Source organism: Drosophila takahashii, chromosome X (assembly GCF_030179915.1).
Source record: "Drosophila takahashii strain IR98-3 E-12201 chromosome X, DtakHiC1v2, whole genome shotgun sequence".
Lineage (NCBI taxonomy): Eukaryota > Metazoa > Arthropoda > Insecta > Diptera > Drosophilidae > Drosophila > Drosophila takahashii.
In genome coordinates, this window is record NC_091683.1 from 13161206 (window position 1) to 13186806 (window position 25601).

The following is a 25601-nucleotide window of genomic DNA, read 5'->3' on the forward strand; positions in this document are numbered from 1 at the left end:
GATGTATATATATTGGCGAAAATCATAAACATAACAGTAAAGATAGTGGATAGCCGGGCGTGAAAGCGGACTTGTGACGTGTTATCAGGGCCGATGCGATAAGCGCTACGTCAGGCGCCGATCCCAACTGCGCAGCAGCAGCGCCAGCAACAAAAACAAACACAAGCAGAATTTGAATTCGTAGATGAGGAGAGGAGTGTTATTATTATAATCAGTAATCAGAGTCGCCTTGTTTTGATTTCGAATTTCCTCGGAAGCGAAATGAAACGAAACGAAAAGAATCGGATTCGGATTCGGGTTCGGATCGTAATGAAATGAAACTCCGCTCCGGATAAAGCTGGCCAATCGAATCAACTTGTTGCGGAACCGCTGCGTCGCCCAGTATTGATTTAGCGCATATAGCCGACAGTTGTGATTCGGATTTCGATTCCCAGCCATATATATTCTACAAACGATACGATAATACGACGCTTCTCCAAAAACCAATACCATACGATACCATATTTGTGTTCGTTTTTCATTCGTGGGGGAGGTGGATAGAAAAGAAGGCGGAGGAGAAGGAGGAGGAGGAGGAGGTGGACACCAGACCCAAAGCGGAATTGACGCAATTGTTGAGAACTATTTTTAATAGTCGGCGGGTCGAAAATGTACGAAACTCATCAAATATTCAGAAGACAGGCAGCCAATAAGCCGAGCCACTGATTCGGAGGTCCCAAAATCGGAAGAGGAATCGAAAGCGGAGTCAATTGGCCGATGGAATCGGAGGAGTGCGCAGTGGACGCCATGGAGAATCGCCGTTTGCCGCTCTTTCCCATCGAACCGGAGCCCTCCGTAACGGCGACGCAGCGCCTGACGCTCCTGGCGACCCGGTAAGTAGTCTCTAGAGATCCAGAGATCCCAAGATATAACCCTGAAATCCCTTACAGACTGCTGCGTGCTTTGCAACTCAACTGGAGGATTATTGTCTCGGGCATCACAGTTACACTTCTGGCCGTCATCTGGTATTATCCCACCTTCTTTCTGTTCTTCGCCTTCGTCGTCTATTCGCTGGTCTTGGTCTTTGCGGGTAAGTCTTCCTTCCGCCTTTCCACCTGCAATCCATGGCAAGATTATGAGTCACCTTATCAAGGCAATCAGTTTCGAACGGTCTAATTAAAATTGCCAAATATCTAATTGCTCTTATCTCGCCGACAGCTGTGGCGGGCACCGTCTATATCCATTATATATTCACCACCAACGAGCCGACGCCACCGAGTCGCGTGCCCTCGCGACTTCTCTACAATGCCACCAAGTGAGTTCCGGACTTTGTTCTCCACTATATATATGATATATGATATATGATATCTCCCTTGACCCGCAGAAGCAACATCTTCGATCTGCCCAAGCCCATCAAGAATCCATCGAATCTGCCATTGATTTTCGGCAAAACAGTGGACCTGCAGCTTCAGCAGATCATTGAATATGTTCTGCGGGATTTTATGCTGCCTTGGTTGGGGTGAGTTCCTCAGTTGATCTATTGGAACCTTTAGTAATGGTTTCCCTGCTTTACAGATATGTGGTCACCAAGCCCAAGCTGATCAACGATGTGGTGCGCGAGGATCTGTGGAATGCCATACAGAAGATACACGAACGGGCCACCCGAATGGACGCCGCCAAGATCATAGCCGTGGACATGGTCAACCGGGTGACGGTGCATCTGGAGAAGATTCGCATTGCGGAGGCCAGAGCGTGAGTGATTCTCCTGAAAATCGTATGGGTTTTAGGTATTTAGGTAGATAAAGAAGAAGATACCCATTACTCAGCTGAGCGAGGGAGAATTTTTGATCATAACTTGTTAATGGGTTGTCCGATCTAAAAACTTTCTTCTACATTTCAATAGATATTAATAAAAAGAACAAAATAGCATTTGCACTTTAACCTTTTACGGTATAAAATATCACATAAAACACTAAGATTAATATAACTCTTAATTTTAATCATGCCTTAAACAAAGAAATCCAATTCAAAGTATTTTTGATAAGATATAATAAGATATAATATGCAATATATTTCTTTGTTTTATACCTCGATTTTATCTGAATACTTTTTTCAAATCATGGAAGAATGCAGTGCTTAGAATTAAATGTAATTTATATGCGTCAGAGAATAGTCGTATATCACGAGTCATTAAGTTGGTAATCAATAAGTGGAAACACCTGTGATTACCTAGCCTTATATTTGTTATTCTTTTTACGACTATCACACTTTTGTAGATGCTACAAAACAGTCTATTTAATTTATATATTTAATTAATGCAGGTTACCTATTAATTTTCCCTTTTTTTTAGAGCCGAAACCAACACGCCGCCCGTTTTCAGTACGAATCCGTATCTCGCCGACGAGGAGAAGGAGATGGAGTTCCTGCGCAAGCTGTGCGAGATTATGGTGATTCTGCTGCTGCCCCGCGGCTACTCGCTGCCGCCCTTGAAGGTGCTGCTCAGCGAGATTCTCTCCTACAAGAGTGAGTGGATAACTTAGATATCCAGCCATTAACATACTATATATTCCCATCCCACTTGTAGTTTTCTTTCCGATGATCAAAATGCTCACGGCACCGGACTACATTAACCAGAAGGTGGTGCAGAACATCGAAACCCGCCTGGCGGCGGCGGCGATGAGCAAGCGGAGCTACGAGTACGCGGCCAGCTTCGAGGACTTCCTGAAGATCATCAACAACTCGGGCAACCTCGAGGAGCTCTCGCTCATCCGCAAGAGCATTGTGAACGACCTGATGCATGCGACGACCATGCAGAACCTGCAGCGTGCCAAAGGCCTCGATCCCGATCACGAGGACCACTCGCTCTCCAAGTCGGAGCTCACGGCCGCCGTCCGGCTGAAGCGCTACGTTCGCCAGCTGACGATGGCCAAGGGCGAGTGCGAGAAGAACCTGGCCAAGTTCGGCTGGAATGGCAACTACTCCAGCGATACAGTAAGATAAGATCTTGGAATGAAACTCATCATTCAGTAAAATACCTATGTTTTTTCAGGACCTAACGCTCGTCGAGATCCTCAACACTGCGGTGGGCCGTCGCTACTTCACCCTGTTCCTGGAGCCTCTAAAGGCGAGCGCCCTGATCGGCTTCTATTTGGCCGTGGAGGAAATCAAGCACGCGCACAAGTCGGCCAGCCATCAGCTGGGCACCGAGATCTTCTACACTTACATCCGGGTGCCCAAGTCGGAGATCCAGATCGACAAGCACGAGCGCAAGCTGATCGAGACGTTCCTGCTGGGCGACGCGGATCCGGATATTTTCTACGACATTCAGCGCAATATATTGCGCACGCTGGAGGAGAAATACTATCCGCCCTTCGTGCTGAGCGACCAGTATCGCCAGCTGAAGGAGGCGCTGGACTCGAATGAGATTGCGGATCCCACGCTGCTCATGTGCCACTCGATTGGCGATGCCCCGCTGGAGCCGCTGGCGGACGAGCAGCCAGAGGCGTCGGATGGTCTAAATGGCGGGGCCGGTGGCGCCATCGATGTGGCAGCCCATACGTCGTATGCACGACGAAAACTGGAGCAAATACAGGAACGCATTGACAAGAAGAACCAGGCGCTGGACGCCCTCAAGTACTCGGTGAAGCCGGAGTCCAAAGTACTCTCCATTCTGGAGAAGGAGATGGAGTGGCTGAAGAGCGAGAAGCGCCAGACGGAGGCGCATTTGCGGCGCACCGACGCCTGGACGGAGCACCTGGGCAAGTGGAAGGCGACCATTCAGAGTGTGGAGGTGAGTGTTAGTCTTTAACCAATCAAAAGAACCACTTATTATCATATTTTCCGCCCGTCGCAGGTCTCCGATGAGAAGGAATCGCTGCAGTTCATGATCCTGGTGCACGTGGACGAGGACATCAATGCGCCGGCTCAGCCGACATCCTCGAAAAACGGCGACAGCGGGCAGGCGAATCTGCGCAAGCGACCCTCGGGCATCTCTAGCGGCTGGGTGGTGATGCGCTCCCTCAACCAAGTGCATGTGGGTGTTTCCATTAAGAATCTGCTCGAAGGACCACTAACATTTTGGCTTGTTTTCTCTTCAAGGAGCTACAGCGAAAACTGAGGCATGTGAGCTCTAATTTAAAGGCCATTGACCTGCCCACGAACTTCAAGTTCTTTTTCCTCAAAACCGATCGTCATGGCCAGGAGAAGGCCAAGCTGCAGATACAGAAGTTCTTGAATGTAAGCAGCAGACGTATATTATCACATTTCGGCATTGATTTACCATTCTTCTCGATTAGTTCATCCTAGAGGACGACCATCTGAATGGCAGCGAGGCCATCTACACGTTTCTAAGTCCCAGTTCGGATCACCTCAAGCAATCGCTGCCCTCGCCGAAGAAGTCCAAGTTCTCGCTGGCGACGCTCTTCCGCAGCGATGCCGGAAAGGCCGCGCACGAGGCCAGCAGGGCCACGGATCCCTTTTGGGGGCTGCAGCGCGACGACGAGGACATATCCACCTACCTGGACGGCGAGTCGGGAGTCGAGGCCAAGATGCTGGCTGCCGATTTGGACAGCAAGGATTCGATAGCCGAACCTATGTACGCCTTAATGGGCGAGATCTTCGACATGGGCGGTGTGTTCAAGTGGCTGCGCAAGAGCCTCATCTCCTTTGTTCAAATCACCTACGGTCGGACGATCAATCGACAGATCCGCGAGTCGGTGGCCTATCTCTTCGAGGAGTCCATGCTGCACAACTACTTCTCGGCCGTACTCAAATCCTTTTGGCCCGGCGGCGTCCTGGCCTCCGCCTATCCGACGCGATCGGAGGATATGCGCGAGATGACCACCACGGCGGCCAAGGCGCTGCTCACCGACCACATACCCGAGGTGCTGTGCAATCTGGTCGGCGCCCAGGCGGCCAAGCGGGGCGTCCTCAAGGTGTTCGAGGCCCTGCAGAATCCCGCCTACAACAAGCAGCTCTTCTACGTGAGTTCTGTATAAATTAGGGACTGAAAATAATTGTTTTTTTTTTCTTACCAAAAAAATCATGCACTTAGAAGAGTACTAGAATTTTTTTAAATTTACCAATATTTTTGTTAGCCACTGTAGTTTACAAATCCGTAATGATTTTTATGTATAACAGTTTTTCCTTGACATTTAAAAAAAAAATTAAATAATTAAAATTATATAACTTACTAAAAATCTTAAAAAAAAGCCAACCATGCATTTTGTATAACTATATTTTTTTTAAATTTGTTTAACCCACAAAATCACCATAAATCAAGTTTGAATTTTATTTTTGATTACTGTTATTATCAACTTTTATTATAAAATTTAAAAAATAACTGTTAAAATGTGATTTTTAACATAAGACTTATAACAGTTACGGTCCCTATTTATACTATGAATATTCTGTATTATTATTCTGCTTAAAATATCACTCTAAATCCCCAGGAGCTGCTGGAGATACTCATGATCGAGTTCTTTCCCGAAATCCGCCAGCTGCGGGTGAACAATGCCAATGGCAGCAAGCTGAACACGGCCACCGCTGGAGCGGCAGCTGCCTCCGCTGCAGCGGCACTGGTGGCGGCCACAGCCTCCGCTTCGCTGCCCTCGCTGAATCACAGTGCCTCCGCGGGGGGCAACCACAACCATCAGGGCTCCTCAACGGGCAGTGGATCCTCGGCGGGAGGAAGTGGCTCATCCGCAAGTGGACAGTCGCACTATCACCACGCATCCCACCACCACCACCACCACTCGCAGGCGGGCAGCTCCAAGTAGCTTACCTTAACTTAAACTTTATATTTTATTTATGTTTTTTTTTTTCGTTCGATTTTATACTTTATGTTCGATGTTTAATGCTCTCTCTCCCTTTCTATTTCGGAGAATATTGTTGATTTAGCCGGAGATTAGGGATTACAAAGAGTAGTTACGTAGGAGACCACACAACTCAGTAGTTACCAGTATCATTCCCTGTACAAATGCAGAATGCAGATTGCAGATCCTTGTTGACTCGTTTGTCCTGTCCCCCACTTCCTGTAGGCCAGATTCGATTGTTATTTGTATGTGTATATGTCTGTACATAGGTCAGTATTAAGCGTTGTACCAAATTGTTGTTTATATACTCGTACTCGTATAGTGAAAAATGTGACACTCAGCTTTGATTGATTATGTTTATGATTATGACTATAGTTTAGTAGCAGATATTGAGTCCAAAGTTGGTGCTTGTGATCCCCCATCCGCTCCAGCTGCGGATGCAGTTAGATTTTTATCTCCCCCGCAAAAAGCAAAGATTATAGTTCACAAAACAGGTGGGATTCCATGGCCATAAGCCAGGTTCAGAGGTCACAACTTGTGTTGCTTTTGCCGTTTTGTTTTAACTTGTAAAAACTAAGGGCTTTAATGATATGTATTCCATTTGGTGATTTTTGAAAGGCAGGATTTTAGTTGTATGTTTTTAATTTTTTAACTTTTTAACCCTTTTCCTTAACAAATAGTTACTTTTAATTATTTATTTGTTAAACCCCTGTATTCTGGAATTAAATATTGTATTTTAAAACGTTTCCCAACTGACCAAAAATTGTATTTTAATCGTTAAGTGCTTTGGTATCAAATAACCCTAATGACTAAGCGTTGCTAAAAGCTGTCTTAAATTCGTAGAACCATTTATAATCCCAAAACCAACAGCATTTTGATACCAACCTAAAAAACGCAAATCGAAATTCGTAAAACGGTTTTTTGGACCCATCCACTGTAGCACTAGGCACCTAGATAGCCCATCCCAGTGAGCCAAACGTATCCCACTTGACACACCCACATCCTGGCAGAGTTTCTAGGCGCTTTCAATCTATTTACGTATTGCAGTTGTACACTTTTATGTGAAAATGCGAAATAAAGATCGCTATTTATGTAGTTGCTCGACCAGTCTTTTCATTACTACTAGAAAATGGCCAACTTCTCGACCAGCGTTTCCAGTGGAATTGTTTGCATATCCACCACCACAACTACGAGATTTTTGCGCATTCCCGCGGGCTTTTTGACCAGCAATCTAGCCTCGAAATATTTCAGCAGGAAGCGCCACTTCAGCTGGCTCTTGTCGCCCTCCGCCAGCTGCTCGAAGTCCTCCGCTCGGATGCCCAGGATCCTCTCCGCCGGACCGCCAGCCAAACGGGTCTCGATCAGGGTGCCCGTCTGGTCGGTCAAGTGAATGTTAATGTTGAAGTGGCTGGTGTATCGAGGGCCATTGCTGCCCAGCACGAATTCCATCTGACAGGCTTCCCCGGCGCAATCCTCGCGGTTTTTTGGAATGAGTCGCAGGCAAACGGTGCTAAGAATAGGGAAATAAATCATTAATGTTGGTATAATCATTAGGTAACCCAAGAACTTGCCACTTTCTGTTGACATGGCAGGCCAATCCATCCAGGTCGAACTTGGTGACCATGCCAAAGAGCACAGCAGTGAACTGAATGGCGGAAGCTTCCTGCAGTTCGCCCTCCGCTCGGGAATACAACTGCCTGACGGTCATCTGGGCCTGAATGCTGCTGGCTAAAAGATACATAAAATATAGATAAATAACTCTAGTGAAGAAGCGACTATATCCCACCTGCCGGCAGGTTGTCCAGCTCCGCCTGGGCGCTGCCATCGAAGCTCTGGGGCGGCACAGTGGCGGCAAAGGCCAGCAGCAAACGGCAATCCTCGCCAGCCGCCTGGGGCTGCTCGCAGATGAGCGTGCAGTTGGAGTGGGCGAGCACAGGGCAGCGATGGAAGTCCGAGTAAGAGACCCGCACATCGACCAGGTGAAGCACCGTGCCGCGTGGCTCCCACTGCTGGGCACGGCGTATCCAATCCGGTTGCCAAATGGAGAGGAGCATGCCCTCCGGATAGCTGGCATCGAACACAATCACCTCCAGGCATTGCAGCGCCTCCTGGGTGAGCTTTCGCTTGATCCGACGCACTGGACGCACGGTAGCCACGACCACCAGTAGGTTCACATGGGCGGGGACCATCTGCTCGGGGTTTCCTAGCCCCAAACGGACATCCGATAGCTTGAGCACGGCGCCCAGGGGCTGGACGGGATGATGGAGCAGCTGGGCCAGGTACTTCATCCTGCCATCCGAGTCATTGCCGTCGTGTCGCACCACATAGCCGGATCCCTCGTTGACCACCAGGGCGCAGGGAAGCGTCGCCTGCGGCTGATAGCGCCTTTCGCCCGGCGGAACCTTCGGAATGGTCATCACCTTGGCTCCCACTATGTCCACCACATGGCCGATCTGCAGCATGGCCGCGTACTCATCCACGCAGGCCCGCTGACCCCACAACTTGCAGTTGGTCAGGTGATTGGGTGAATCCCGGATGGTCAGAGTGAGGCATCCGCGTTCGGTGCCACTCATCTTGTCGTAGAAGATATTCGGCGAGGATTTGGAGACGATCAGCGCCACGGCGGCGAAGTGGGTCATCGTGGGCTGCATCTCCGCCAGGCGCTGGAATTTCACGCGCTTAGCCATTAAAGTTATTAGGGAAATTTCGTTGAACCAAGTTGGAAAGCCCAGGAAAACCGTTACATTAAGAACCGCCGATTAGTTGCTATCGATATTTGTAGCGATGGCATAGCACCGATAGTTTTGAGTGGCGGTTGTATTAAAGTTAAAAACTTAATTAAAATATTTGAAATGTACTTAAGTTTTTTATACATTTTTACTTAAAAACAAAGTACAGAGCAAAGGTAATATTTAAGGTTATTACGTTTATGTTAAAAAATTTTATTACAATAGAAACTTTAGCAGCTTAACTTTTTTTTTTTACAAAATCCCTTAATAATTTTATTTCAGTCAGTTTTTATATTTAATTTATCAACAAATCAGGGCTGGTCAATGGGCTTTCAGGGGAAAGCCGATTCGTCATCATCTGGCAACGCCTCAGCTGCACATACACACACACACACACACATATACGCGATATAAGGGACGGCAGAGATTTGCTGCGTTAAACAAACTCACTTGTCGCACTTTTCCACGGATGCCAGTGCGCGGAAAGTGAAACGGAAAGTGCTACCCACCACCCCACCCGCCGGAGCAGCGCAGGATTAGCCAGGAGCAAGGAGGAGCAGCAGCGCAACAACTTTCGCAGCAACCCGCAGATCCACGCAGCCCCCAGCCCCCCCCCTGCAAAATGGTCAAGCTGTTCGCGTTGAGCATCTTCCACAAGGGCGCCAGCGAGGCGCGTCTCCTGAAGACCGCCGCCGACCTGCAGTCCTTCTCCTTTTTCCAACGTGGCACCGTCAACGAGTTCATGACGTGAGTATCGCCCGTGGACGGCGCAGGCTCAAAGAGTCATCCCCCCTGATTAACCTCCCCCTCTTCCTCCGGCAGCTTCGCATCCAAGACCATCGTGGAGCGCACACAGCCCGCTTTGCGGCAATCGGTGAAGCAGGACGCCTACATGTGCCATGTCTATGTGCGGGCAGACAACCTGGCCGGGGTCCTAATCGCCGACCACGAGTATCCGCATCGCGTGGCCCACACACTCATCACAAAGATCCTCGACGACTTCACGGCCAAGGTGTCGGCGGATCAGTGGCCCAATGGCTCGGAGGCCACCATTTCGTTCGACCTGCTGCCGGCGTTCCTGGCGCGCTACCAGAATCCCGTCGAGGCCGATCCGCTGACGAAGATGCAAAACGACCTGGACGAGACGAAGATCATACTGAAGAACACCATCGAGGCGGTGCTGGAGCGGGGCGAGAAGCTGGACGACATGGTCAGCAAGTCGGAGAAGCTGTCGCTGCAGAGCAAGGCCTTCTACAAGACGGCGAAAAAGACCAACTCGTGCTGCAGCTTCACCTAGGCACCGCCGACAGGCCACACATCTCATTCCTCACTCTGATCCCCTCAAGCAACCACAGGAAACACCAGATAATGCAAATCAAAGACAACACAAAAAAGGATCAAGGATAGAACACTCGATAACACCAACAAACAAACAAACAAACTGCTAGGGAGCGGCGTGGCTTGGAGTTTGATGATTGCTTTTTATAAATGAATTAGTTAATTTTATATACTATACACTATATACACTATACTGTATGAATAGGAAGGCCAGTTGCCAGTTATGTAAGCCCGCTAACCCAATGTTTACTCGTCTGCGGATCTTCGGGTCCTGTCTGTATATGTCTACGCTTTGGATATCTGGATGTTAATTACTACCAATACAAAATACGATCTTAACCCATGTACTGCAGCTGTGTTCTGTGTTTACCATAATCTTCTCTTATCTGTTCCGGAGCTCCGAAATTGACGCTCCGCTACCTATTGATGTTGTGGGCTTTGTTATCACCTTCCCGGCGGATCTATGAAGTCGGGAGGCAGCACTCATACTTATACATGCGCCGTCGCACTTTCGATCCGGGCAACTGGCGATCGGAATGTGTGGGCGTTTCAATAAAGAAGTATTATGGGAAATGTGATTCGAATCGAGAGTGGTTTTACTATTCAATATACCCTTGCAGAGGGTATTTCAGTCGGAAGTTTGCAACGCAGTGAAGGAGACGTTTCCGATCCCATTCTTGATCAGAATTTCGGTTTTTGACAAAAATAGGACTTTTTTCTTTTGGTTTTTTTTGCTATAACTTGGCTAAAAATGGTCCTACACCAAAAATACTTACTGCTTTGAACAGATAACAAGATAATAAATAAATCCATGACACTTTCCGCGTTATCTTGAAAAAATTAAATTTTCGCAAATTTTCCTTTTTTTTTATAAGGGGGTACCTCATGATTTTTTGCGAAAAATTGACAAAAAATAAAATTTCCAGGTGCCAATTGATTGGAAATTTAATAACGAGTTCAGAAAGGTATGGCATTCTATACTAGGATTTTTTTTTTTTATTGTTTTGGTCAAAAAACGTATTATTTTTGGGTTAAAAATAGTGTTTTATAATTTATAATTATAATAACATTATAATATATATTCTCGATATTTTCTTCTACATATATTTGATTGTGTACTTACCAGTCCATTTCTCTTCAGATTTACGTGAGTCGGCAAAACTAAGAACCCAAAATACCCAAAACAGTGCAAGAAAAAATATTCAAATTCAAAAGTGATTTTTGTTGGCGTTTATTTATTATATAGAAGATATCTATTTCGCTTTTTGTAAAGATTTCCGTTACATATTTCATAATTATGCGTTTTCTTACGTTTTCGTTTAACATTTTGGGAGGGGAAGGTTGGTTGTCCCATTTCTAGATGAGGACGGGGGGTTATGTTTATGGGTTCGTATAACCTAGTATAAGATAGGTAAATTGATTACAATTTAGATGTCTCCGTTAGTTTTCGCCCCTCTTCCGTCCCGGTTTTCTTTTGTTTTGCGACGGAAATAAGGGGAGGCGGTGCACTATAAATTTATGCATTATATTGCATACCTATATCGTTCTGTTATAATTAATATAATATTGTGTGTGCTAACTTAGCTTAGGCAGCAAACATTCATTCAAACGCGTTTGCTTGGCTCCTCGTTTATTAATTGCATTAACTTGTATGCATATTTGTTGTATATGTTTATCGACTGACTCCTCAGTTGCATTTTGTGTTAGTGATCTATAGTAATATTTAGAATTTATTCAAATGGTTTGCTTTGAATATATGCAGTGTAAATATTATTTGATGTAATGTTCTAAATGCACGCTCCTTCGAAATGGCTAAGAATTTGCATTCGTGTTTACTGGTTTTTGTATTTTTGTATTTTCTTTTCGCTAAAATTTGCATTGATCAACACAACAAATGAAAATCAAGAAAAGTTCTCGTCCTTTTCAAATCAATAAAATACGTGTGTGTGCGGCTGGGTGAGTTTTGTATTCGTTTAAAAACTAGTTTGGATAAATTGTTGGCTTGCTTGCTTTTGATTGAATTTGTATTATGTATTATTTAGGACTTAGTGGGGGATCCCCGTTTTATCGAATATCGAATTGCAATCGAAATACAAGTAAGGTTCTAACGTGTTTCGTTTACGCAGCTGTTATCACAATGGGTTTTGGTTTAAACTTTTTATTATTTTTAAGTTAGTTCCGTATGCCGAAGGCAAATTTAGCTTATAACATATTATTTGCTGGCTCTGCTTCTGCTGCTGCTGCTGCTAAATGTTTTTGCCCAACAAGTCTGGTGTCTTATGGTTTCTTATTTCGCTTTTTTTAGAACCCTCAAAAGCCGCTCCTAACTTTGGCGCTTAAACGTATGCTTGTTTTGTAGGTCTTGTATGCACAGTGGGCAACGCAGGATGTGCGAGGTCCAAAAAGTCCGCTATTGGCTCCTTTTGTCCACCGTATATATGTAATATGTTCGTTTGTGTTTGTATCATCTATAAGAAATTTGTGTGTGGGTGCCCACCGGGAAAGTCAGAAGGTGGTTCTTTGTGTGCTGAAAATCCTGTTCCTTTTAGCAGAAAGTGTTGGAAATCCTGTTTCTTTCAGCAGGCGACGGTGTAGGGAAAATGTAAATTCCCTAGGAAAACCACATAGAAACCTCATTTCCCCCTTACTTTTTGTGTCACCCCCGTGTATTTTGAAACCAGAGACGGAAGAAATGTAAGGGGTGAATGAGGTTTTGTCCCTTCCGCTTGTATGGAGAAACCTCTTGAAAATATGTTATTTTCCAGAGGAATGTTCCCGCTGGGTGTCTTCGATGTGTCTCTGTGTGTGTGTGTTTGTTTGTTGTGTGTGTGAGAGTGCGTGGGTGTGCGGGTGTTTTTGCTGCATTTTTGGCACTTGTGCGCGTCGCACTGTAACGGTAAATGCATTCACTTTATCGACTTTATCGACATTGATACATGTATGCCCATACATACACATATATATTTTGGTTTACCAACGAAAAGCTTAAAACGAAACAAATAAAAAAGTAAAACAAACGCAAAAACAAAAACTAAACCAAAAACGCGTATGTGTGTGGGTGTGTGGTTGTGTGTAAACGATTTTTAGTTCTCTAAGTAAACGAAACAGAAAAAAAAAACAGCTATACAAACTATCGAAATAACGGCACTTCGTTGCGCTTTCTCCGTTATTCTCTTGTTCTTGCTTCAAACAATTGAATTCATTTTGTTTTTGGCTTTAGTCTTTCCGTCTTTGTTTTTGGTTGCATTTTTTCAAAAGTTGCAATTCTATACTTTCAAAAATATATGTATTTGCGAATTTCTATCGTTTTAAATCTATCGTTTTAAGAAGAGACTGCGAGCGAGAAATATATCGTATAGGGGTGGGGCGGGGGCTGAGAGAGATTGGTAGAGAGATAGAGACAGAGATAGAGCGATCGATCAGGACTTAACGAAGGACTTGCCTCAAAAGTGCGAGGGGGACAGCGAATTCTGCGCATCCTCTTTTTCGGGACTTTCGGTTTCAGTTACTCTTAAATTTTATCAGTTTCAACTTCTTTTGCTCTTTTTTTTCTCGTTTTTTTCTTTTTGTTTTGATTTTGTGTGTGTTTCCGTGTTTTTTTTGCTTTTTTTTTAGTTTGTTGTTTGGTTTGTTTGTTTTTCGCAGTGTGTACACAACAACTTATAGATAAATACAATACAAATATCGCGCTCTATAGTTTTATTTCTTCAAAAAAAGAATGTATGCCTCAAGTCATCCATAATACATTATATTGTAGCCATCAGACATTGTCTATAAGCGACAACGACAACGACAATAATACAAATACATAACATATATTCATAGTCCTCTTCTGATTCAGATACTGATTTCGATTCAGATTCAGCTTTAGTTTCAGCTGCCTCTGCTTCAGTTTCAGGTTTTTTGGCCTGGCCTTTTGGGGGCGCTGCGTTTACTTCATTTAAATTGGTTATTAATTAGTATTTTTGTATTTTCGTTTGTTTATATAAGTCTATCACATCATCACAATTCGGTTGCATCGAAATCATAATTAAGAAGTAGGAAATTATAAAAATAAAAACGTTAATTCACTTGGTAACATTGCGCATACGCCTAGAGTACATAACATTGCGTATACGCCTAGAGTACATACAAAAAATAACTTCATTTAGTTGTAGTTCCCTCGTTCCCGACGTCTCCAATGATTTTCAAAATGTATGACAAAACTAAAAACCCCGGAATCCCAAAAATGAAATGAACTTCTCTATGAATTAAAGGTCTATATAAAAGAGTCGAGTCGTCCCCACTTTGTTTTCAAAAAAGAGATCCTTGTGTTGACGATATACCGTATATAAATATTCCCATTTGTTTTCCCAGATGATTTTTATTTGCTAAAAGGAAACCGTACACGTAGAAAACTAATAAAAAAAAATGAATAGAAATGTTCCCTTCACTCCCCCGATCGGCTAACAAATATATATATAAATATAATCTACATGATTTTCAACTATTTGCTTTGTGGTTCTCACACATTTCCTCTGTAGAATATTCCCTTGTGTCCGTTACGTCTACCAAAAATTCTTAGTCTTTTTGTACTGATCTCCCGTGGCGGAGGACAACTGCTTGCACTGCTTGCAACAACTTGGACAACGGCTTGGACAGACGATATTTGGATATATTACTGCTAACTATATAACTGGAGCTGCCAATTAGTGTTACTACTACCTATTTACTCGTACTGAACTCTGGCTTTCGAAAGAGGAAAATCATAGGGCAATTTGGAAATAGAGAAAAAAAAAAAACTACGAAAAATCAAAAATTAAACATATGGGGAAACGGAAAAGAGCTTTTTGGAATAGTCAGAAGTATGCATTATGTTTGCTGTATTATTATTATCATTATTTTCGTGTGGCATTGCTTGGCATTATTCGATCTTCTACCCTTGTTTTGTGTTCCTCCTTCTAATCCTCTTGTTTCGTGTTCGCTTTACTTGTTTTTATGGATGAATGTGGCGTCTTTTCTTTTTTCTTCGCTTTCTTTCTTCTCTTTTTTTCAACTGCTTCTGTTCTTTGGTCTTGGAATAATTGAAAAAGGTAATTGTAATTTTTTTTCAAGTATTTGCATAGAACTTTTGAAAAAACCTCGTTAATTTATGCGAATGTTGTGTTAGGGGGATTATTATCGAATTCTATAAAGTGTCTTAAACAAAATGAGTTTTTGTTTTAATCTCCATTAAAAATCAAGCTCGAATCTACACATACGTATGTGTATATCTATATAGAATACACACATATATGTATCAAAATGGGAAATTAAATGATAACGTTAAATTTGCTTGTCCTTGTGGTGTTCGTGGGGTGTGGGTGTGTGTGTGTGTGTCTCGGTGTCTGGGTGTGTGTGCGTGTGCTTGTGTGGGTTCTATGTGGCTGTGTGAGTGTTCTCCCATTGCTTCAATTGTTTCATTATTATTTGTTAGTTTCTCTTTTACATACTTCCTACCAAAGCAGCGCTGTCCATTTCTTTTTCCCCTATTCTGGATTTTGCCAAAATACAGGTATTGTATATATGTATGTATATCTCAACCGTTAGCTGCGTTTTCTTAAATGGAATTTGTGTAGAATTTAGTCAGTTTTCCCTTTGTTGTAATTGTTTGTTGCAAATTTCGCTCGGTTAAATGTGTATAAAATAATTCAACATGTATTTAGATGTGTGTTATTATAAGCAAACCGTTCATTTCATACCAACCAAGTTAGTGAAAAGGGTTTTTTTTTCGATCCCTTGTTCTTATGTTTTTGACAATTTTCGAATTAAAATTTTTTTTTGGTTGCGTGCTTGTGTGTTTTCCGTGTTTGATTTTTCTTTGTCTTCATAATATAATCATACACAACAACTTGTGTATGTATCGCTTAATTAACAGTGTCTGTGTGTGTGTGTGTGTCTCTAGATTTAATTTCGCTTGATTTTGCTTGGCGGAAATAATAAGCCTACTTAATTCTTTTTAAACATTCGAAGAACATGCAACTGTCAGTGTGTGTGAAAAAGCTTAAAAACTAACCTAATTTTTCACTTTCGAGGTGTTCTTGTGTTTTTTGTTTAGTTTTACCTTGTTTTGGAAAACATAAAATGGATTTCGAGGGCGATGATCCTGCGATGATCCTGATGGAATAGAAAAGTACATTATAAACTAGGTACTATTTAGATATTTTCAATAACTCACCCCTGGCTATTGATGTTTGCGGCTGTTTGCCCAAAGAACAGTGACGAACGAAAGGTCGAGGGGGATTAAAAGGTCAACTTGTATGGCAAACACAAATTGCGAATGCTTGAATGAGCGAAAGAGAACACAAAAAATACTAATAATAGTATAGTAGTAGTGGGGTGAAAAAAAAACGAAAGAAAAATAAAATATTAAACAAACAAAAAGGCAACTTTTTCGCTTAGAATTTAAAGAGTAACTGGTGCTCTTATATCTTGGCAACTTATATCCTTTCTTTCATTCATTTCTCATATGCATTTGGATTTCATGACTGTGGTTTATGCTTGATTGTTTGTCCATGTCGTTGGTGTTGTTGTTCTAGTTGTTGCTTGTTGGTTGTTGTTTGTTGCTAAAGCTGCTGCTCTTCCTCTTATTGGTGGCCCGCCTGCTCGATGGCCTGTCCTGGTCCCGGTCCGGGTCCAGCCACCGCCGGGGCGAACTGGTGGTGCTGGGCGGCATAGTAGGTGGCCGGCATGCTGAACTGATTGGCATACGGATTGGTGCCCGGATTGGAGGTCAGCACTCCGGCCGCATCGTAGATGTACGAGGCTCCGTGCGTGGCAGTGGCTACGGCCGCTATCGGTGGCGAATTGGCCGGCGTGTAATGGACCAGCGAGGTGGTCACCGCAGCCTGCGGTGGCGGCTGCGCCTGGGCATATTTGTTGCCCTCATCCTTGGGCGGCTTTGGCTGCACCACCGACGGCGGCGGCTGCTGCTGCTGCTGCTGCTGCACAGCCTGCTGTCCATAGTGCGGCACTCCCTGCTGCTGATACTCCCTCTTCGGATACTGCTGGAATCTGGGCGGCATTCCCCCAGCTCCCGCTCCCTGCGGCACAAACTGTCCGCGGCTGCGATATGCCTGCGGCATGTACTGACCGCCCTGCTGGGGCGCCATGTGCGGCTGCGGGCCACCAGCCACGCCTCCTGCTCCTCCACCGCCGCCCTGGTGACCCATTATGGCACGTGGTCCTCCATTATTGAACGGAGCCCGCGGACGATAGGTGTTGCCGTTGCGCTGCTGCTGCTGCTGCTGGCCGCCATCCTGTCCCATTTGGTTCATTCGGTTCCAGTTGCCTCCCCCTCCTCCGTTCTGCTGATAGCTATTGCCGCCAGCGGCATACTGCTGGTAGCCACCACCAGCTGGTGGACCGCCGCGATTGTTGTTGTAGCTGTTGCCCGCTTGGTAGTTCAGCGGATTGCTGTTGCGCTGCTGATAGACGCCGTTGTGGCCGCCAGAATTGCGATCTCCACCACCGCCGCCGCCGTTGTTGTTCCACCGCTTGTTGCCGCGATAGCCGCCCGAGCTGGGCATCGAACGGGCCAGATCGAGCAGCGCCTGCGACGGCGTCTGGCCGGCTTCCTCGAGCACCGAGATCAGCTCGCGCGCCTGCTTGGCATTGTCGGGCGTGAAGAAGGTGTAGGCAGTGCCCAGCTGCTGGCAGCGGCCAGTGCGTCCGATGCGGTGCACATAGTTCTCCGAGGAGTTGGGGTAATCGTAGTTGATCACATACTGCAGATCCTCGACGTCGAGGCCGCGAGAGGCCACATCGGTGGCAATCAGAATGTTGGACTTGCCGTTGCGGAAGTCCTTCAGCACGGAATCACGCTCGTTCTGCGTCTTGTCGCCGTGAATCGAGGTGGCGGTGTAGCCCTCGGTGCGGATGATTTGCAAAATGTCCTCCACCTGGAAGGGGAAAGCAAACGAAATTAATAGGGGAACTTAAGAAAGTAGCCTCTGGTTTCGCATAAACATATTTCGGTCGCCAGTAACCAAAGACTGGCTACTTTAAACAAATTCCTCACATATTATTTATGTTTGCTTGTGGAATATCTTGTGACAACGCAATACAATCCCTTCCCAACTCACCTTAATCTTCGTCTCCACAAAGATGATGATCTTGTTGCCACTGTTGGCCGAATTGTTGCTCGGCGCGATCTCCTTGAGCAGGCGCACCATGCGCTGCGGCTTCTCCATCTCGGTGCAGATCTCGACGATCTGGCGGATGTTGTGGTTGGCCGACAGGCTCATCGACCCAATGTTGATCTGGATGTAATCGTTGAGGAAGTCGCCCGCGAGGGCCTGCACCTCCTTGGGCCAGGTGGCGGACCACATGACGACCTGGCGGTCGGGGCGAATCTGCTCGATGATCTTGCGGATCTGCGGCTCGAAGCCCATGTCCAGCATGCGATCGGCCTCGTCCAGCACGAGGTAGGTGCATCGCTGCAGATTGGTGTTGCGGTTCTCGAGGAAATCGATCAGTCGTCCTGGCGTGGCGATGATCACCTCGACGCCGCGATCGAGATCGCGTGCCTGCGGCACCTTCGAGGAGCCGCCAAAGATGCAAGTGTGGCGGATCTCGGGCTTGCACAGGTGCCCATAGTCGCGCACCACCGACTGGATCTGCTGGGCCAGCTCACGTGTGGGAGCCAAAACCAGGGCGATGGGTCCCTCGCCGCGCAAAATGGGCGGCTGGTTGCCGATGTGCACAATGGCCGGCAGCATGTAGGCCAGCGTCTTGCCGGATCCCGTCTGGGCAATGCCCACCAGATCGCGGCCACTGAGGGCGATGGGCCAGCCCTGCGACTGGATGGCCGTGGGCTTGGTGAATCCCTGGCGTTTCATCTCATCGATGACGTGGGCCGGCAGCGAGCTCTCCTCGAAACTGACCACCGGATGGGGTAGTTCGTTGCCCGAAACGGTGATCTCCAGTTCGCGCCGTATATCGGCCACCTGCTGCTCCGATTTGGCCAGCGTATTGGGGTGAATGTTGTAGAAGTCCTTGTGGAAGGGCTCCAGGTTCTCCCACACGGGCTTGACCAGGTTGCGGCCGGGATTCTTGGCCTTCTCGCGCTGGATCTCTGCCCGCTCCTCCTTGGAGAGCATGCCCAAAGCGGCAGCATTGTAGTTGTTGCTCTGGTAGCCACCACCGCCTCCTCCGCCGCCGCCTCCGTTGTGCGGCTTCTGGTAGCGTTGTGCGTAGTTGGGATTCTTTCCCCGTGGACCGCCATAGCCACCGGCTCCTCCGGCGCCTCCTCCGCCTCCTCCGCCGAGACCGTTGCCCGCAAAGGCGACGCCGTTTTGCTGGCGATACGGATTACCGCCGCCGGCGCCAGCGGCGCCCATGCCCAGACCGTTCTGGATGCCGTAGGCCATCACGCCGTACGGCTGGCCAAAGTGCATGCTACCGGCGGCACCGGCGGCTCCGTTGAGGGCCGCTCCACCGGCTGTGCCGGCAAAGTTGCTGCGCGGATAGTAGGGTCGCTCGTGGCGAGGGGCTCCGTTCCCCCCTCCGCCCGCTCCCGCGGCGGCACCGTTGCCGTAGTAGCCGCCGCCTGTGTGCTGTTGAACGCCGCCGGCGTTGGGTGCATATGCTCCGGCGTACATCGTGTGTTGTTGAAATCCTGGCGAGAAATGAACAAAAGATCAGTCGACACACGCACACAAAGACTTTGCACTTTTGTAACTGTTCAGCGCTCTCTCGCTCGCTCTCTCTCTCTCGATTCTGCCGCTCTCGCGAGGGTGAATCACGTAGTGACGAAGCGCACCGCGACTATTAAATACATAAATGAATAACTGTGTAGGTAAGAATCTTGAAAATTTTAAAAATTTTGAACTTCTTCAGCAAAACTCTAGAAAATGTATTTACTTAACCAAATATTTAATTATTTTTCGTCACAAAATTATAACTTCTGTATCTTAAAGGTGCGATCGTCCCTAGCTTCTCAACTCGCCAAGAGGTGTTTTGTTTGATATAAATAGAGAAACGCGCTTGACTTACAGCCCCGTGACCGGAGGGGGGGTTAATTTAGAAGGGGGATAGGCCGAGAGAGGGGCGGTTCCACCACCCACCCACTAGCCACCACCGAAAAAATCAATACAGCATCGCCAATGCACACGAGACGCGGCGAGAGAGAGAGAGAGACAGAGCGAGAGAGAGGCACGCACGCACACACACGAGTGGAAACTTACAAAAAATGCACTGCATTTTCACGCCTCGGACTCACGAACTCACCTTTTTTCCTGTTGCGACAACTGCTGCCTGGTGTGTGTGTGTAATTTTGGATGAGCCTGACTTGTGCGGGGGGCTTCAAATTAATGTATTTATGCGCCGCAATTTGACATTTGCTCCCCAGCCAGTTGGGTTTTGCCGTTTGCTAGTCGAAGCCTCGATATTCCTATTCCCGTTCGATATTCCGTATTCCGTAGTCCGCTCTCTCGCTCTCTTCGTCACGCTCACACGCCTTCTCTTTCGCTTTTCGCTCTGCTCAACTTTTGCCGAGAGGTGATTATTTGCAATTTATTCGCAACTGGCGCCGCCTTCGCCGCGGGAAACTAACCGTAAATTTATCAATTATTAAATTAGTTTAGTGTTGTGTTAGGTTAGATCTCATTCTTGCTCTTCACATATACAAACACACACACACACGTTGTTGCTGCAACTATTTTTTTGTTGTTGTGTTCTGTTTTCTTCCGTCTGCTTTTCGCACCGATAATTGATATAAAAATACCACAAAAATACAACAAAAAAGCCAGCAGGAAAAGGTCCCACTCGCCGTCTATCGTTATCGCTCTTAGACAGCCACACTAGAGCTGGAAAAATACTGGGCGTCTTATCGATAGTATCGATGTTGCCTAAAATTGTTTAACTATCGATGTTATTGGATCTCAATAAATACATTTGAAATCCCAACGATTTTATTTCTTTTAAGTCAATAATTACCTTGTAATTTGTCTTACATAAAAAGGTGACTTAAAGTTCCCAATTTAGAATAGCAACGTACGAAGTATTTTTCAATTTTTTATATGGTATAAAAGTCCAATACATTTTCGATAAGTTTCTGTCAAATTTCAGCTTTCTAGCTAATAATTTATAGTTAAATAATGTCAAACATTGAAAGAAAACATTTGACATATTTTTTAATAATATAATATTATATTTTAAGGATACTGGCGTCATTAAAAAATTTATAGAAATTTTATACAAATTCCCATATTTCCCCAACCAATTCAAATTCAATCTGATCTTCTGTTTTATAATTTACTAACCAAACGAAGGGCAAACACTTTGTGGTACTTATTTTAAAACTGAAAATTGCAAATAATCTAGGTAAGCGCACATTTCGGCCACAAATCATGAGTTGAATGTCTTAAACAAGTGCATTAAGTGAAGGAATCTCCAACGGAACACCTATTTCCATGTGAAAACCTTGTTAAGGAGGCTGCAAGTCAGTCGCAGCTGTACATACATAAATGTTATTTACACGGATTTATTCCCCAGTCATATCACAAACGACGATATGCTGAAATCGGAGGGAGTTTAAGGACGTTAATTGGCGGCCAGTCGGACGAGTAGTTTCCTTCGGTCCTCGTCGATGGTGGCGAGGAACTTCTGCACCCGCTCGCTGTAGAAGTCGCTCGTCTTGGCCAGCTGGTAGCTCTGCATCCTCTCGGCTCGCCGGAAGTCCTCCAGCTGCCAGCGGTCGCGTTGGTAGGCCAGAATGCTGGCCAGGAAGTGCCAGAAGGTGATCTGCGGCCACAGGACGTTGCTGAAGTAGAGCACGGAGGTGCTTAGCTGGAAGGGATTAAAAGAACGTTAATTCTCAAGGAATATGTAAAAAATATTGCAAAATTTTAGACTAAATTGGTAAACTTTGATATGAAATTTCATCAGTAAATATACAATTTAAATCTTTACTTTTTTTTAAGTTTCAAAGTACTTAAAATGAGCTCAAAGCTCAATTTTTAAATGCATTTCAGTAGCAAAAAAAACAATCGGAATTGCTAATGAATAATTGTTATAGAAAAAACAAGGATTGAATAGAAATATTAGAATATATTGGTAAACTTTGATATGAAATTTCATCAGTAAATAAACAATCGAAATCATATATTTCTAGTAAAATGTGTTATAACTATTAAGGTTCAAAGTACTTAAAAGCTTAATTTTTAAATGCATTTCAGTAGTAAGAAAACAATCAGAATGAACAATGGTTATAGAAAAAACAAAGATTGGATAGAAATATCAAGGTCTTTGGGTTATCACCTGCCACATCATGAAGTCGCTCAGCCTGGTCTCGCCGGAGGTGCGGAATACCAAGTCCGGTGGTGGCGAGTGCCGCGTGTAGAGGCACTCCTCCAGCAGCCGTTCGCTGATGTCCGCGGCGCCCAGATCCTGGCTGCCGTGCCGCAGGACCGTCTCCACCGCCTGCGTGATCTCGTCGCGCGACGTGTAGGCGAAGGCCACGTTCAGGAAGAGCTTGTCATTGCGCTCCGTGCTCAGCATGGCCGAGGCGACCAGTTTCTGCAGATCCAGTGGCAGCAGCTCGATGTTCCCGATCACCCGGATGCGGATGCCATGCTCGTTCAGCCGGGTGGTCTCGTCCAGCAACCGGGCGAACTTCTCGCGGGCTAGATTGAACAAACCCTCGACCTCCTCGTTGGAGCGCTTGAAGTTCTCGATGCTGAAGGCAAAGGTGGTCACCTCGCGGACGCCCACGTCCAGGCACCAGCGCAGGCAGTCGGCCAGCTTCTCGAAGCCCCGCGAATGGCCCTCGATCTTATCTATCTGCTGCGAGCGGGCGAACCGCCGATTGCCGTCCATCACGAAGGCGACGTGGTGCGGAATGTGGCCGCAGGCGCGCAGCGTCCGCAGCGCCAGCCGCTCCGTCCAGGTGTACTTGTAGTCGGAGACCCACGACATGGCCTTTGGGTGCTCCGCTATTGTGCAGGTTCGGTGGTTATAATATTGGGATATATTTATTTATTTTTTGGGTGTCTTGTGATTAGAGCTGTGACACCGTCGGGCCCTCGCCTATCGATTGCGGGGCTATCGGTGGTCTCGCATCTCTAACGAAGCCAGTGTGACTGTTGGTGCAGTGTGCCTAAATCCAGACTCAAACCATTCGATACAGTGGAATCCCAGACACGAACCATTCGATAAATATAGTGAAGACCCAAACCATCGATAACAATTTAGTCGAGGCTCGAACCCATGACAGAAATCAAGCCAAAGAAACGTGACTCAACAATTTTAATGCAATTTATCTCGCTGACGTGGCCTTTTCACAGGCAATAAATAAAGTTTATCCTAAAAATCCAGTTAAACAACCAAAAACGGCAATCGCCTAAGGTTTGAAACCCCGCTCGATTGAATATCGATCAACTATCGGCACACTTTGCCAAAACGCAGCAACCCTGGCATTTTGACAGCTACGACAGCCTTCTTTTTTGATATCCGGTTCACGCAAGTGGTTCGTCCCAAACTTTTGCCCCGTAATTTTTTGCCAAAAACCCCGACTTTGAGCCCTTTTGAGACCCCAGAAATGTGCGCCCCTCAAGAGTGTTCAAAGGGCCGGCGGAAAACGATGGAAAAGCTGCCCGGCAGCTGAATTTTTTTTACGTTTTTTGTTTTGTTTGTGCGCATGCATTTGTTTTTGTTTGTGAACCGACAGTGTGGTAAAAATGTGCCTTCCCTTGCTATTCCCCGCAGCTGCTGATCGACAAACAACAACCCCAGAATGGCACCCAGGAAGGCTAAAGTTCAGAAGGAGGAGGTGCAGGTCCAGCTGGGACCCCAGGTGCGCGACGGCGAGATCGTGTTCGGAGTGGCCCACATCTATGCCAGCTTCAACGACACCTTCGTCCACGTTACGGATCTGTCCGGACGCGAGACCATCGCCCGTGTGACCGGCGGCATGAAGGTGAAGGCCGATCGTGACGAGGCTTCGCCCTACGCCGCTATGTTGGCTGCCCAGGTGAGTTGAGCCCGCCCTTCGGTCCTCTAAGAGCCCCTCTAACCGTTTGAATCGCCCTGCAGGATGTGGCCGAGAAGTGCAAGACCCTGGGCATCACCGCCCTGCACATCAAGCTGCGCGCCACCGGCGGCAACAAGACCAAGACCCCCGGACCCGGCGCCCAGTCCGCCCTGCGCGCCCTGGCCCGTTCGTCGATGAAGATTGGCCGCATCGAGGATGTGACCCCCATCCCATCCGACTCCACCCGCAGGAAGGGCGGTCGCCGTGGTCGTCGTCTGTAAGCGGCGCAATCTGGAGGGCAGGAATTCCTGTTTTCGGTCGAAATACTGCATTTGTGTATGCGATAAGAAGGTTATTCTGCTTGTGTGCATAGGTGCACTGTAATAAACCAGGAAATACGATGTAAATGATTACAAGAGATTTGTGCGTGTTAATGGTGCGGTTTTGGGGTCTGAAACTAGTTTTGATTAAAACTTATCAAGGTTTTTGCCGAAATGTTTACAAAAATGTGTCGGTTTCTGGCCGCAGAGTTGCCACCCCGTCGCGGGGACCCGCTCAGTGGCAGCCCGATAGCGGCGCGCAAGCAGCCCTGCCGCCGATAACTATCGCCTCAGCAGCTGTGTTGTTTTTGCTTTCTTTTTTCGTATCCGGTTCACGCAATTGGTTCGTTGCGATTTTTTTTCCCTATTATTTTGTGATTTACTGAAATTTGCGAATTCGGCGCCAAAAACGCAGGAACGCCGCAGCCAGTGGAAATGACTACCAATGAAATGAATAAACTCAAATTCGAAAAATACGCTGGCACGGTGTGGATGCAGCTGAATTAAATTGTGTTTCGCTGTTTTTTGTTGTTGTTTTCGCGAGTGACTTGAGCCGGCAATTGAACAGTGTTTTTTTTTCTGCCCCTTGCAGTTGCTGATCGACGACCCGAGTTTGCAGAATGGCTCCCAGGAAGGCTAAAGTTCAGAAGGAGGAGGTGCAGGTCCAGCTGGGCCCCCAGGTTCGCGACGGAGAGGTCGTGTTCGGAGTGGCCCATATCTACGCTAGCTTCAACGACACGTTCGTGCACGTCACGGATCTGTCCGGACGCGAGACCATTGCCCGCGTCACCGGAGGCATGAAGGTCAAGGCCGATCGTGACGAGGCTTCGCCCTACGCCGCTATGTTGGCCGCCCAGGTGAGCATTTGTGGGTCCCATGCCTGGAAAACCCCTAATAATCGTTTGTAATCCCATCCAGGACGTGGCTGAGAAGTGCAAGCTGCTGGGAATCACCGCTCTGAACATCAAGCTGCGCGCCACCGGCGGCAACAAGACCAAGACCCCCGGACCCGGCGCCCAGTCCGCCCTGCGCGCCCTGGCCCGTTCCTCCATGAAGATCGGCCGCATCGAGGACGTGACCCCCATCCCATCGGACTCCACCCGCAGGAAGGGCGGTCGCCGTGGTCGTCGTCTGTAAAAATGTGCGCCTTCCTCTTCGGACGCTGCGTTTGTTTTTTTATACTATGGAGTACAGCTAAATGTAGAAATAAAAAATGAAAATGCAGTGGAAATGGCTTGTTTTGGGCTGCCTTGCGTCTCAGGTGTTTCTCTGACCAGTGGCAACACAGCACTCGCGGCAGCTATCGATTATTTAAAAAACGAAATTTGTATTTGAAATGGGACATTATAGTTTATATTTAAAACTACATAAATTTATAAGCTATACATATAGGTTTAAAAGTAATAAAGATACCCCGATCTGCAGAGCCTTTAAA

At 46.5% G+C, this 25601-nt stretch overlaps 7 protein-coding genes across 8 annotated transcripts; 4 read left to right on the forward strand and 3 right to left on the reverse strand.

Moving 5' to 3' along the window:
- Positions 1–9: 9 nt before the first annotated feature.
- snz (sorting nexin snazarus) lies at positions 10–6552 on the forward strand. Its single transcript, XM_017142131.3, has 12 exons — positions 10–869; positions 927–1066; positions 1195–1291; positions 1361–1495; positions 1552–1728; positions 2327–2499; positions 2561–2967; positions 3026–3766; positions 3830–4009; positions 4075–4212; positions 4272–4958; positions 5427–6552. The coding sequence occupies exons 1-12, from the start codon at positions 754–756 to the stop codon at positions 5751–5753; spliced, it is 3318 nt and encodes a 1105-aa protein (XP_016997620.2). The 5' UTR covers positions 10–753; the 3' UTR covers positions 5754–6552.
- Positions 6553–6854: 302 nt separating this feature from the next.
- Positions 6855–8514, reverse strand: hdm (meiosis specific with OB domains hold'em). The gene is made up of 3 exons (XM_017142133.3): positions 7576–8514; positions 7361–7517; positions 6855–7299 (listed from the first exon to the last, which is right to left on the reverse strand). The coding sequence occupies exons 1-3, from the start codon at positions 8474–8476 to the stop codon at positions 6912–6914; spliced, it is 1446 nt and encodes a 481-aa protein (XP_016997622.2). The 5' UTR covers positions 8477–8514; the 3' UTR covers positions 6855–6911.
- A 387-nt stretch (positions 8515–8901) lies between these two features.
- Positions 8902–10203, forward strand: Ykt6 (YKT6 v-SNARE). Its single transcript, XM_017142108.3, has 2 exons — positions 8902–9265; positions 9341–10203. Exons 1-2 carry the CDS (start codon positions 9141–9143, stop codon positions 9813–9815), a joined length of 600 nt encoding a protein of 199 aa, XP_016997597.1. The 5' UTR covers positions 8902–9140; the 3' UTR covers positions 9816–10203.
- An 868-nt stretch (positions 10204–11071) lies between these two features.
- On the reverse strand, positions 11072–20645 carry mahe (maheshvara). 2 transcript variants are annotated; one of them, XM_017142125.3, is made up of 5 exons: positions 20517–20645; positions 20105–20424; positions 17959–19493; positions 16053–17775; positions 11072–15991 (listed from the first exon to the last, which is right to left on the reverse strand). In XM_017142125.3, exons 3-4 carry the CDS (start codon positions 19474–19476, stop codon positions 16462–16464), a joined length of 2832 nt encoding a protein of 943 aa, XP_016997614.2. In that variant the 5' UTR covers positions 19477–19493; positions 20105–20424; positions 20517–20645; the 3' UTR covers positions 11072–15991; positions 16053–16461. The 2 variants fall into 2 exon arrangements, with proteins under 2 accessions (XP_016997614.2, XP_016997613.2); XM_017142124.3 differs by having other exon boundaries at positions 20513–20587.
- A 471-nt stretch (positions 20646–21116) lies between these two features.
- On the reverse strand, positions 21117–22928 carry Dhdds (Dehydrodolichyl diphosphate synthase subunit). The gene is made up of 2 exons (XM_017142109.3): positions 22136–22928; positions 21117–21664 (listed from the first exon to the last, which is right to left on the reverse strand). The coding sequence occupies exons 1-2, from the start codon at positions 22790–22792 to the stop codon at positions 21419–21421; spliced, it is 903 nt and encodes a 300-aa protein (XP_016997598.2). The 5' UTR covers positions 22793–22928; the 3' UTR covers positions 21117–21418.
- Positions 22929–23200: 272 nt separating this feature from the next.
- LOC108057715 (small ribosomal subunit protein uS11A) lies at positions 23201–24264 on the forward strand. Its single transcript, XM_017142107.3, has 3 exons — positions 23201–23342; positions 23582–23846; positions 23909–24264. Exons 2-3 carry the CDS (start codon positions 23610–23612, stop codon positions 24125–24127), a joined length of 456 nt encoding a protein of 151 aa, XP_016997596.1. The 5' UTR covers positions 23201–23342; positions 23582–23609; the 3' UTR covers positions 24128–24264.
- Positions 24265–24428: 164 nt separating this feature from the next.
- Positions 24429–25390, forward strand: LOC108057726 (small ribosomal subunit protein uS11A-like). Its single transcript, XM_017142121.3, has 3 exons — positions 24429–24509; positions 24759–25023; positions 25085–25390. Exons 2-3 carry the CDS (start codon positions 24787–24789, stop codon positions 25301–25303), a joined length of 456 nt encoding a protein of 151 aa, XP_016997610.1. The 5' UTR covers positions 24429–24509; positions 24759–24786; the 3' UTR covers positions 25304–25390.
- Positions 25391–25601: the final 211 nt, after the last annotated feature.